Consider the following 14,070-nt stretch of genomic DNA (forward strand, 5'->3'; position numbering starts at 1 on the left):
TTCCTTTGGATATTCCTAGAAGAAGAGAGTGAAATTCCTAGGTCATGGGGTGTGTATGACTTACAGCCTCTTGATGCCTATTGCCAAATTGCTTTCTATAAAGCTTGGACCAATTTACACTTCTGTCAACAGGCTATAAAGTGCCCTTTTGTATACATTTGGCAACACTGAATAATTTCATTATTCTTATTTGGCATTACTCTCGATGAAACCCCAGTACATTGCTGTCTGTTTTAGTAAATAAAAATTATTCCTGGCAGAAATGACAATGGGCATGTAATATTATAAACAGTAGTACTGCAAGGAACTGGTGGCCCCAGATACTTTGAGAATCATCAAAACAGGCTGTATTTTAGCTCTGAGTCTGTGTTTCTAAAAAATGTATTTTTCCTTTCTCAAGTAATTTATCACTCTCATCTTTGATGTAGGAGAAAGTGCTAATGTTTTTCTCCTAAAATTATTGCTCCACAAGTGATTATTCATTATGTTAGTGCTTTCTGTGCCTGTATTTATTGACTCATGTCCTGAAAAACAAAATGTTACTTTTGGCAAAAAATGCCCAACTTTGCTCAATTGGAAAGTTTTGATTGTTACACAGCAGTACTTTCTGGTCAAGATCTCTTAAAGTAACACATACTTCTTTCAAATATTGTTCAGGTCCTTAGCATTTTAATGAAAGCCTTGTATCAACACACTTCTTGAGTAAACTTGAAAAGAAAAGATTTGGCAAGTCCAGTGTTTGATGTTATGCAATTTATTCGTCTTAAAAGTTTCTATTTTTTTATTTTTATTTAAAAAAGTTTTTAAAATCAGTATCATAAAATTGTTGGTCCTGAGTCAAGAATTACCAATGTGACGGCAATTTTCATTTGTTAGAACTTTTTCTCCCCAGTGAAACTGTCTTAGGTGGACCTTACAAGTAGGATTTATGGATGTTTGTGGCTTTACAAGTTTTTTACTTAAATGCAGTTGGTATATTGAGAGCTTTTCAAAGAACGTGCCTTTCCGTCTTGATACTGTTGTAAATTTTATTGTAGGTAACCAGAGGGATGAATCTTTCTACTTTTTTGTTATTTTCTAATATTCTTGCATTCATCTTAAGAGTAAAGCTAATTGATACTGATTAGAAAGAAATTCTTCATTTTGCTGTATAGGGAAGCACACAGGATGCTTTCCTAATGTTTTGGAAAGTAGACCCTATTTTAGCTCCTATGGTCATTTGGAGAGGAAGGGGAGAACACTTCCTTTTCAGAGACTAGTTCATTACTCTCATTTTGAAGCCTATTTCAGCTCTGAAAGTCTATAACTTTGTACATAAGGGGTGGAATTTATATGTGTGTAGTTTATCTTCTTTTCCCAGTACTGTACTGTCTGGGTTAGGTACTTGTCATTTTTATACACACACATGATTTACATATGTATGTGATATGTAAATTGTGTGTGTGTGTGTGTGTGTATAACCATACTAACGATAAAACTAAATGTGTGTGTATATATATTAATATATATGTATTATATATCACCATACTAATGTGTGTTTATATGTATAAATGTACTAATATATGTATGTAACATATGAATGTGTGTATACATGTGTGTGTGTATATAAAACCATACTAATGGTAAAACTAAATGTGTGTGCATATATAATTTACCATACTAATTATATAAAGAGAAGTTATGTAACAAAATGGGTGATAACAGAATTCTTAGCTAGAGTTGAAGTATTCCCCTTAGCATTCAAACTAGACCATGTCTTTGAGTTTGGGTAACGACAATGGGTGAAGCATAAATAAACATTGCTTCAAAACTGAGAAAGTGAAACAAAGAAATTACTGCAGAATATTGTAGATTTAACTATGTAAAAAGTATTCATTGTTGTCATAGATGTGTAATTTATATGTTCTTCCAGAACTAAAAAGAATAATTTCTGAGTTAGGAGTAAAGTGAAGGCTTTTCTGCTTGGCTAAAATTGATTATCAGCATTCTAAATATGATGGTAGGTTTTTTTGTTGTTGTTGTTGTTACAAGTACTTTCCTAAAATATCTGCTGAAGATGATAATTAAAAAAAAATCCTAGCTTAAAAATAGTTACAAGTGAAGTGAAAGCTGATATTAATTGTGAAGAAAAAATAATGACTGAAACCAGCTATATTCTCTGACAACTGTTAGTTTATTTCTCTTATCCATTCCAACAAATATTTGAAGCCAGAGTGGATACAAAGTTAAGACACAATCCTTGCCCTATATGAGCCTACTGTTTAGATAAGTGATTAAGATAAATTCATAAACAATACAAGGAAGTATAATACAAGTTTAGAGCTATTAGAGAAGAGCTGTAGAAGTTCAAATGAAGGCTAGAAATTTTTACTTGCGATATTAGTGAAGGTATCTTAGAAAAGGTGGCTTTTAAGCAGAATTCTGGGTAGAAAGAAGGACATGAATAAAGTTTCTGAAGCAAGAGAACTTCAGAGAATGTGGCTATGACACTTTTTTTTTAAGGTAATAAGTGGTTTCTTTCGGTTGGAAGACAAATAAGGTAAATTTTTTCCTTTAAGTTAATAAATTATTTTATAATAAAATATTTAATGCTGCTGATGGGAGTATAAGTAGGTATAGCCTTTCTAGACAGTAATTTTGTAGTATATATCAAGAACCTCCTTTCCCATCTCACCCTCCCACACACACCCGTAAAAGATCTATCTTTGGCTTGGTAATCACACTTTTAGGAACTATGAGGGAATAATTTTTATAGTCTTGAAGTGGAAAAATGACCCAGAAGCCACAAAAGAAGCTATTGATACATTTTATTACCTGAAAATTAAAAAACCCATATTTAGCCTAAAGAACTCAAATCAAAGAGAAAAATACTGGTAAAGATATTTGTAATATGAGAGACAAAGGTCTTATTTCCTTAATATACAAAGGGCTCTTCTGAATCACTAAGAAGAAAATGATCAGGTGAAAAAATGGGCAAAGGACTTGAGCAAGTCACTCATAAAAGAAATTCAGATATAGTGAAATTTTTATATGTTCATTGAAAAATACCAAAACAGAGTAGTTTTTTTGTACCTATCAAACAGTTCAATCCAGTACAGGGACTGTGGTAGGGAAATGGGCACATTAGTATAGTCCGGTGGGAATGTGAAATGGTATATTCTTTTTTTAGAGGGCATTAAAATTTTGTTTTGGAAATAAACTCAAGACTTTTCCAAAAGAGTTGTAAAACTAGAATACCATTTCCATGGGCTTTTTACCTAGCTCCCCCTAATGTTAACATCCTACATAATGTACAATACAATCATCAAAACTAAGACATTAATGTTGATACAGAACTATTAACTAAATTAGGCACGTTATTTAAATTTTATCAGTGTTTCTGCTAACATCTTTTTTTTCCTATTCCAGGATCCAATCCAGGATCCCACATTACATTTAAGTGTCATGTCTCCTTAGTCTCCTTCCAATCCATGACAGTTCCTCAGTCTTTGTCTTTTATGACCTTGATAACTGTGAAGAATACTAGTCGGTTACCTTGTATTATATTCCTAACTGGGGCTTATCTAATGTTTTTTCAATTAGGTTGAGATTATGCAATTTGAGAAAGAATACTACAGAGGCCACCTTGTGTCTTTCTCAGTGCATAGCGTCAGGGGGTACGTGATGTCCACATGCCCTATTACTGGTCATGGTAACCTTGAACACCTGGTTAAGGTGCTCAACTGTGTTTCTTCACAGCAAAGTTACAATTTTTCTTTTTACGATTTATAAATATTAATACTCATTCTATGTTATATTTTATTAATACAAATTTGGGGGAGATACTTTGAGACCATGTATATATCTGGTTTCAACTTTACATTTTCACTCACCAATGTTAGCATCCACTGATGGATTTTTGCCTGCAGCAATTATTACTGTGGTATTCTGATGGAGATTTGCTATTTCCTATATTCCTTCCACATTTATTAATTAGAATTCCTCTGTAAGGAAGATTTGTGCCTTCTCTCTCACTTATTCATTCAATCATTTACTTGTGTTAGTATGGACTCATGGATATTTATTTTATTCTTTGGAATATAATCTAATACTGCTGTTATTTATTTCGCTTAAGTTGCTCCAGCTTTGACCATTGGAAACTCTTTTGGGTTGGCCCCTGTGTCTTTTAAACATTTCTTCTTTGTTTTCTCCTCCCCTCCCCTCCCCCATCCTCCCCTCCTTCTTCCTCTTCCTCCCCCTCCTCCTCTTCTCCTTCTTCTTCTTCTTCCCCCTTTTCCATCCTCTTCCTCTTCCTTTTTCTCCTCCTCCTCTTCTCCTTCTCCTCCTTCTCATTCTTCTCCTTCCTCCTCCTCCTCCTCCTCTTCTTCTTCTTCCTCTTCCTCTCCTCCTCCTCCTCCTCCTACCCCCCCTCCTCCTGCACTTTCTGGCACCAGAAGATATCAGGCCCAACTTGCATTTTTCCTGCCCTGGCTGTGGGACCAGCTACTTCAAAGAGCTCTGGTTCTTTTTACTGGAGACGGGTAATTGGAAACACAAGATCTGGGTGCTGGATATGATCATTGCTATTGTGTCTCTGCTTCTAGACCTGGAGGACAATTTTAATAGACTAAAACCTAAAATGGTCATTCGCTTTTGACCCAGCAGTTCTGCTAGAAGTATATCCTATAGAAAAACTGGCATAAATATATTGTTAGGGTTTTCACTGGTGTATTTCTAATGATGAGAAATTAGAAAATCCAGAATGTCCATAAATAAGGATGATTGGTTGGACTTAATTTTGATATGGTCATACAATGGAATATCATGGATCTGTGTGTTCTGGCATGGAAGGACATGTAAGAGTCTTTTTTTTTTTCCCAAAAAAAGTTGCAAACCTGTGTCGGTAGTTTGATTCAATTTTTTAAAATTGAGTATGTGTATGTATTAGAGTATGCTTAGAAAAAAAAATCCCCAAGGGTAAATGCCAAACCATTAAAAGCTGTTATTTCTAGGGGATTGCATAAAAATGATCCTCTCACTTTGTATTTTATATTTTGTAATGTTTGAATTTTTAAAGCAGCTTTATTAAGATATCATGAATGTTTTCTAAGTACTTTTTGGTTATCTAACTTTTCCGTGAAGCAACATTCTAGTCTATGACTGATCTGTGGCTGGTCTAGGACTAGACTAGAGTCTTGAATTATCTCCATACTCTTTAAACTATACGCAACAGATTTTGGGTAGTTTTACTTAGGGTATAATATTTCTTTAATATGTTTTAATGTTTTCAAATCAAGTGATCTATAATCTTAGGAACATTTTGAGCTCCTGGACCATTCATATTCTAGCATGGCAGTTTTCATCCACTAGTACTTGCCAGTATATAAGTTATATATATATATTTATCTAAAATAAGAGCTGTGAAAATCCATTGCTTAGGGAACTGTTTTGTAAGGGACTTTCCAGAATTTACTTTTAGATTTGGACACAACGTGCTTAGGGCTTTGTTAACATTTTCCACTCTTTCCCAAATGTTCTCTTTTAAACTTTTTAAGATTGGTCCTTGAGACATTAAGGCTGGAGGAAGATTCATCATGCCTGAAACATTTCCAACTGATGTTATCACATTTGTAGGATTGACTTTACTTCTAGAAGAATGTTTCTAAAATATTGGTCAATAAACTAACTATTTGTGGAGAGGGCAGAAACTAAATACATTAATGGTTTGTTTTGAAGTTTGTCTCAAAACATGAGGTTGAACAACGCTGCCTTATATTTGTATTGCCTTTTCCTTAATGACTCTCTTGTTAGCTGCAGGGACACTGTTATGCTGGTATTTAGTAAGGCTTTCTCAGTACTGCTTCATGCCCTAACTGAAAGATGATAAACTTTAGATGCTGTATTACCTCTTTTTTCATGCTACCAGGTGATTTTTAAGTGTAAACAAATCATGTTATATGCTTCAATCAGTTTAAAAATTTGCTACGCTAAGGATTTCGAACTTCCTTTATGTTGCAAAAACTTGCATATCCGTAAAAGTGAAAAGTATGACTAAAATTTGCATTATAATTTTACCCAGATCATCCCTATTCCCGATCAGTCTGTAAATAGAAACTGCATGATGATAATCTGCTTAGTTCTTTTATATGAAATTATTTCTTCAATTTATTTTAATAGAATGACTTTAAGAGGAGGCTGCTATTTCATAGGGAGGAGGCTAGGAGAGAGGCAAGTGCAGGGTCAGTTTTCCTGTTGAGTAGCAAAACTTAATTAGGCTAGGTTAGAAAATATGATTTGGTTCCCTTTTATCTACTGGGCAGCCCTTGCTTGCTTTCTTTTTTATGATGGAAGAAATGTCCTTTAAAGTTATAGGTGCTGAGAAAAACCACATCTGTCCTTTGCATGAAAGAGCATCTGACCTAGAAGAAAATATAGGCAAAACATTATCTGACATACATCTCAAAAATGCTCTCCTAGGGCAGTCTACGCAAGCAATAGAAATAAAAGCAAGAATAAACAAACAAACAAAAAAAGCATCTGAGAGTTGAGCTGTCCTGCCCAATTAATTGAGGGCTGTGAGACTAGAAATTAGCAGGAGGTTGATGCTGGGGCTCTCATCCACCTGAGAGAGTTCTCTTACGCTTCTGATTATCCTCTCCAGCTTCTTCCTCCATAGTACCAAGGACCAAGTGTTAAGTGTTAAGTATCCTTTGCAGATATTCACTGATGGAACTTTTTTTTTTTCAAATTAAGCAGATACTGGATAGTTTTGTCTCCCCCCCTCACCACCACCTATAAGTCTTTAAATGATTTTATAGAAGGTTGGTTTTTGTTGTTTGTTAGTTATTTGAATTAATCTTTGGGGAAATGCAGGCACTTGTATAAGAAATATAAAGTTTTTCTTCTCCAGTATTCTCTTTTTGAGCTCTTTGGACTTTATTTTAATATGTACATACCAAGGTTTCCCCTCTTTTTTATCCATTCATCCCTTGGCAGACACTTAGGTTGTCTCTATGTCTTGGCTATTGTGAATAATGCTTTAATAAACTTGGGGGTGCATCAACAAGGTCCTTGATACCCTGTTTTCATTTCCTTTGCATATATAAGCAGAAGTGGGATTGCTGGATCATATGATAGTTGTATTTTTAGTTTTTTGAGGAATCTCCATACTGTTTTCCATAGTGGATGCATCACTTTCCATTCCTACCAACAATGCACAAGGCTTCCCTTTCCCCACATCCTCACCAACACTTGTTACCTCTTATCTTTTTGATGACAGCCATTTGAACAGGTGTGAGATGATATCTCACTATGGTTTTGATTTGCATTTCCCTGATGATTAGTGATTTTGAGCACCTTTCCATGTACATTTTTGGCCTTCCGTATGTCTTCTTTGGGAAAATGTCTATTCAGTTCTCTGCCTATTTTTCAATCTCGCTGTTTTCCTATAGAGTTTTGACTAGTGTTTCTTAGTGCCACGCTCAGTTACTTTTGAGAGATCCTAATAGCACTACTTCTCGTCCTTTCTTAATTTCCCTTTAGTACCTGGCTCATCATAAGCTAAGGTGCACGGGGAGGGTGAAACAACACTTCAGGTTTCTTTTTCAAAGCAATATTCTCTCATTTCACTGAACTCATAAATGTTGTCTCTTATTGCAGATTGAAATCACAAAAGATATACGGGTTCTTCTTAAGAGAAAAAGAGGAAATCTGTAAGTATTTGTCTTTTAAAAATTCTAAATTTGTAATTTTGTCAGCTTTTGGAGAAAATTAAGTGACCAAACTATCAGGCATCTCAACTCCTTCTATTGGAAAACCCTTGCTGATATTTATGTTTGTGTTAAAAACGCAATATTTGGAAAAATAAACTAGGAAGACTTTTTGCTCTCTGCAACTTCTAAAATGTATGCCATCTATCACTCATTTATGAAAGCATAAGTGATAACTACAATCTAAATAAATTTTTTTTCCTTTTGAGTCTTACCAAAAAATGGAGCCACAGATTAGAGTTCCATATCTGACTACTAAGGCGTAGAGGCCGTGTGTCTTTGGTGAGCTGTTTAGCTTCCCTTTGCCTCCATTTCCTCATCCGTAAAATGAGCTTTATAGTGAATGTCCAGTGAATGGTTCATTATTATTGATAAAGTTGAATCTCTAGTAGTGTATACTTTCTCCAGTAAACTCAAGCTTATTCTGGTTACTATTTCTCAAACTGACTTAAATATATTTCTGATTTTGGAAAATTTAAGTACTAGCACTGTCTTTCACTAAGACATCTACTCTAGACCGTAATACAGGGTAAAAGACATACAACAGAGCACCTAAACTTAGAATTATAGTGTTTGAGCCTTGGACTTTGAAAATTACCTGGTCTGGGGGTTCCTGAACATTGGCTTTTAGACCAGTGCCCTAGTCAGTGAGGAGACAACAGGACATGAGATTTTTAAAGCTGAGCTTTTTCCATTGAAAGGATTGCTTCTTTTTATAAGATACAGCCTTCTAACTTTGGAGAGTTAGACACATTCTGTATTTTCTGAAATGATGGTGATAGTAAATAATTAGTTTTGTTTTTTTTGTCTTTATGTCCTTACCTGACAAAGAATTGGCAGTTGTGTCACTCTCCTCAACTGTCTTTCTTTGTTTTTAAAACTGTTACTGATCTGTGATATCTTAAAATCTGAATCCAACTTTCTCATCTTACAGATGAAGAAACAAATGAGAGGTTAGTAATCTGTTCCAGGTTGTACAGCTCAGCAAGCTGCTGAGCCAGGACCAAAATCCTGTATACAATGCTGCTGCTCTTGCATTTCTGGTCTTCTGATAATTGCTTTCATTATAATATGTTATGAAATTGAAGCAAAAGGTCTAGTAGTTCTTATGTACTAATAACTATTTTTGAATTCCAAGTATAAAGAAATTCCAAAGACATTGTTCTTGTACAGCTAAGTGCTAAAGTCTACTGATTAGCCTGCATTAGGAAAATCTTAAACATGACCAAAGATTTTCATCAACAGAGCGGAATTAGCTGTCTCTGATTTCAGCTACACAGGCAGCATGCTATCCTATGGCTGAAAAGGAGGTAAGAGATAATAAGGTTAGCATTTGGGAAATGCTAGCCTATGGTGCAGTTGTGAGGGCTGTAGTATTCAGGCTTCTATAGTTAACTTATTTATTCACTGAGAGGTTGTTCTCATTCTTATTCTCTCTCTCTGTCTCTCACATACATACACACTTATACACAAACACAAACACATACACACCGTCTATACACATAGATAAACATTTATGGGAATTGGCCTGCAGCCCATCTAGATGTAAAAGAGAAAAGCCTACAAAGGTGAAGCCTACAAAGGTGAAGGTTAGGAGGTGCCAGAAGCATTAGCAAGGACATCTGGCCAGTTGTGTTCAAGAGTTTACAGGCACTCTGGGGACTCCTCTTCACTTGGCATAGCTTTGCCTTGGCGGTCCCAGAATACACTTCAAAACAGAAATACCTAGTTGCCTTATCTCCCTTGCCTCGCCCATGGTTGTGAAGCATGCATGGGCCAGAAAAAATGAACGTGAAGAGAGGACAGAATGGAAAGTACTCCCCATCCCTAACATGGAGATGTCAACTCTAGGAGTGCTTTCCCCTGGCTTCCTGTATTTGATTTCGTGTGGCTTCCTTCTTTAATTAAAAACTCTTTGATTTCTCAAATGTCAGGCACACCCAGAATGAACTGTTATGAACAAAAATCCATTCTGAATTGTCTGCTGTCTTTGGAGCATCTGTTCCCTTCTCTTCTTTACTATTGCTGATATTTAAGAGTTGACTGAGTAGCTGTAAGATTTCAAGCTTCAAAAGATTTATCAGTCTTTGAATTCTTTTATTAATCTGACTTATAAGGTATATTTAATACAGAAGAACAGGGTGAGGTGTTTGTTTTTTTTTCCCTACCGTGATACAATTTCACATTGTGGTGGCCAGATGGCTGCACTGTGGTGATTTATTTGACCATTTTGTAAGAAATGGTTTAAAACTACATTGTTGCATAGCTTTTTACCAGTATGAAGTACTGGGAAACAGCATTAGTAGAGAACTAACCTATTCACCTGGCTTCTCCTTTAGCAAATGCAGAGGGTAGGTCATGTGCCCCCAAGAAAGTATAGTTGCAAAATTCTCCCTGTAGCCCAAAGATATTCCTGTGGGAAGTATCATTACTGGTTACAGATTTTTTTTTTTAGCAGCAGGCTTTGTCTACAGGGACCTTTAACAGCAGCTGTAGAACACTGGAATTGCGGTTGTACTGTCTGCTCCCCTTCTACAGCACTGGACCCATTCTGTTTCTCCCCAAACACATAACTCCTCGAGCCTAGTTTTTCTCCCCTTTTCATGATGCCTGACAAAGTTGGATTGTAAGATCACGCTTTGCCAGTAGGTGCCACTTCTAGCACAATTTATCTTCAAAATTTCTTACATGTTAAGTTTTGGACTAAATTATATACAACCCACTCCTGACTTCAGAAAGTGACATAGATAAAAATCAAGTGTGTTGTGACCATTTAAAATGAAGGCTAGGTATGTAATCTTACACAGTGTGTATGAAGTATGTAGGCAGCAACAATGGCTCCTAAACCTCATTTCAACACTAGATCTCATCATTTCAACACATATAGACAGGATACCAATTATATTATCCTATGACCTAGAAAAAGCCTTATCTGATGCATGCTAGGGATGTTCTTAAGGCATTATGGGAGGGAGTACGTGCTAGAGCATGAGAGTATCTTCAACATGGCTGCTGAGGTGCTTTCTTTGCTGGGGAAAGCTGGGAAGAAGCTCATAGGATGGCGACTTCAGGAGTTAACACCTCTCCAGGTGATGAACTAAATAGGTTTGGTTAATCTAGTTAGAGACACACTCAAAGATCAGTCAGAGTTGTGAGACTCTCCTAGGCAAAATAGCTAGGTACAGGTGCAGCATGGTGGTATAGAACATCTGTATATTCACCCTATGGGTTTGTTTTTAGTTTGCTTTTTTTTTTCAGTTTTCAAATATATTTATTATAATTACTGTATACAGGTTTAAAGTTTGACTGTATAAGCTATTTCATATTGATTGGGTTGGTTTACCAACTTTGAGTCAGATGAGACTTACAAGGGGCAGATGGATGTATATTGCACATGATTATTCAGTCTTGCAGACTGAGAGCAAAAGATCCTACTAGCTTAGCTACTCTTGATGCTTTTTATTTTCTTAAAATACTAACATTTAAAAAGATTTAATATTAAAATATAAAATTAATTATATTGTAGTATAGCTCCTATAAAGTTTGATTTCATTAATCAAATGCAACCTTTTTTAAAAAAAATGTATATGAGCTTTCTCCTATTTAAAATACTTTGGAGATTTTAATAGTGTGTGAAAGAAAATAGAATTTTTAAAAAAGTACTCCACCCCTTTACAAAAGTCTTGATGATGCAATATGCATGTAGGAATATGATCTTTTAAAGTGTAACAGGTATGCTTATCTGCTTAATCTCTTGGATGTTTTATAATTGTTTTCTGATTTAATGTTAAGTGCATATGGCTTATCCTTTTCAGAAGGCAAATTATCTCTTTATTTGGTATTTAAATTACCTTTAAATAATGTATGATTTGAAAATGTGATTTCTTAATGTAGCACTGACATAGTTAATTATTGATTATCAAATTGATCTTTTTTACATTTTCATAAGGTATTATATCAAGGACAGATGAAGTTAATTTGTCCTTATACGTGTATCAACCTGGTAGATGCATTGATCCTTGCTTGGTTTAGTCTGTTTTCTAAAACTTTTGAGAAAAAGTCTTGGCATTAATTGACTTCAGTTTATTAGTTTTTCTCTTTAATTCTTAAATTGGTGTTGTTTCACATGCTTCTGGGGGAGATGATTTCTTCTTTTAAATTCAGACTTTAATCAATATATAGTGTGTGTTTACTTTGTGTACTAGAGCTTAATATATCACTAATGCTTCTTGTGTTTAACCTAACTATCTCAGAGCGTTTGAAGTAACTGGAATGAAATACTTCACATTAAACTTGACCTCAGAACAACAAAAAATAAAATTGCATCTGATTTCTCACTTAAACTTCTAAGACTTTAGACACCTAAAGGGCTTTTTATCCCTATAAAAATGCCTTAGGCTGTGGGACAGATTAGTGCTTAAAGTTGTTACCAGAATTTTTTCACTCACAAAGTTTATCACTCTCATCCATTTAGATTATGCCAGTATGATGAAGGTCACAGATAATATAGCTAGAAGCATGGACTTAAAATCAGATAGGCCTGGGTCAGAATCCCTATTTAGCTTTGTTACCTTGGGCAAAGTATCTGTCTGAGACTGTTACATCATCAGTTACATCATTAGGGTATTACCTCAGGAAACCTCAAAGGGGTTTCCTGAAGGGTTAAATGAGACAATGTATCTAGAGGACTGAGCACAGTGCCTAGCCTGTAGTCAATGCTCAATAAGTGGTTGTTAACCTGATTCCCACATGGAATGCTAAGCATCAGCAGGAACTATCAGCTATCCCCTGACTGCAGCTGATGGCCTGCCCTTTTCCAGCTGAAATACAAATGCATCAGTTGACTTCAAGGATATGCAGCTCAGAGTTCATGTCCTGCTGATGGTGGGACAGCAGTATTCCTTGTCATACATGGCAGGACAGCATACCTTTGTGAAAGGCATCCGTGAAAAAGCACAGAGTACAAATTATGTCTGCCTCCTGCTTTTAAAACACCAGGCTCTTCCCTCTGTGCAACAGGCAGTTTTTCCAGTTTCATATTTTCTATCAAGCAACTAAAAACATGTTCAAATGTAATTACCAGGGATTTGATGAGTATGCTGTTTCCTAGAGTGTTGGGATGGACAAATGACTTTTTAAAGAAAGATGACTAAGTTTGGTTGTCTTCGGGCTATTGCACTTACGTTCATTTTTACTTTACGGTTTTAGAGCAATTCTATGTCCATTCTTATATCAGTCAAAACATTTATCAGACAGCTAACACACGGAGGTACTGTTGTAGGAGAATTCAGCAGCAAACAGTAAACTCTGCCTTGTGGAGCTGATGTTCTAACGGGGACATCAATAATAAACGTGAAAAATAAAGCATATGACACACTAGTGATAAGTGCAAAGGAGGAAAATAAAGCGAGAAAGGAATTGGAGGTCTTGGGGTTCAGTTTTAGAGCTGCTGGAGAAGGCATCACTGAGGTGAGCTTTGAGTAAAGACAAAAAGGAAAGGAGAGAATAGGCTATGCAGGTGTCTCGGAAGAGCACTCCAGGCAGAGAGAATTGCATGTGCAAAGGCCCAGAGGCAGGATCATGCTTGGTGTGTTCCCCAAACAGTAAGGAACAAGTGGGACTGTAGCAGAAGGGAGGAGCCAGGGGAAAGTGTGGGAGATGAAGTCGGAAAGGTGAGATGGGGAACAGAGCCCATCTCACAGGTCAGAGTAAGGACTATTCTTCCAAGTGAGTCAAAGGCAGATTCTTTGACAGATTTTGAGCAGAGGAGTGGCATGATCTAACTTATATTTTAACTGGAACAACTCTGGTGGCTAAGTTTAGAATTTACTAGAAAGGTGGACACAGGGAGATCAGATTGGCTATTGCATTTATCCAGATGAGAGGGGATAGTGGCTTGAAGGTGAAAAGTAATGGAATCTGATCTTTATTTTGTAAGTAGAGTTGATAGGACTTGCTGAGGAATTGGGTGTGGAATGTGTGAGAAAGAGAGAGGAGGGAAAATGAATTTGATTGAAGGTTTTTGGTCAAAGTAATGGGCACTATGGAGACAGGCAGGACTGGGTGGGATAGGTTTGTGGAAGGATGATCAAGGCTCAGTTTTGAACATACGTATTTGACTGTGAGTACATAACTGATATCTAATGGATCTGTTGAGGACTCAATTGGATCTACAAACGTGGTATTTAAGGGAGACTTCCAGGCTAAGGGGAGAGATTTGGGGAATTATCACCACATATGTGCTGTTTAAAGCGATGAGACTAAATGATACCACCATGGGAGTGAGGATAGAGAAAGAAAAGTTTCAAGGACTGAGCACTAT

General features: G+C 36.0%; 1 protein-coding gene across 5 annotated transcripts in view; it reads left to right on the forward strand.

Annotated features, from left to right (window-relative positions):
* Positions 1 to 14,070, forward strand: part of ACSL4 (acyl-CoA synthetase long chain family member 4) — a 71,193-nt gene that overhangs the window by 18,274 nt on the left and 38,849 nt on the right. For 3 of the 5 annotated variants that reach the window (XM_015248652.3, XM_006215193.3, XM_015248654.3), the window contains exon 2: positions 7,639 to 7,691. Coding sequence is in view for 2 of the 5 variants with exons in the window: in XM_072955798.1 (XP_072811899.1) it covers positions 10,754 to 10,837 (84 nt within the window). In the remaining 3 variants the exon portion in view is untranslated. Of the gene's footprint in view, positions 1 to 7,638; positions 7,692 to 10,719; positions 10,838 to 14,070 lie in introns of those variants that run through there. The other 2 variants (XM_072955798.1, XM_072955799.1) reach the window with 1 other exon arrangement.

This window comes from Vicugna pacos, chromosome X (genome assembly GCF_048564905.1).
Source record: "Vicugna pacos chromosome X, VicPac4, whole genome shotgun sequence".
NCBI lineage: Eukaryota > Metazoa > Chordata > Mammalia > Artiodactyla > Camelidae > Vicugna > Vicugna pacos.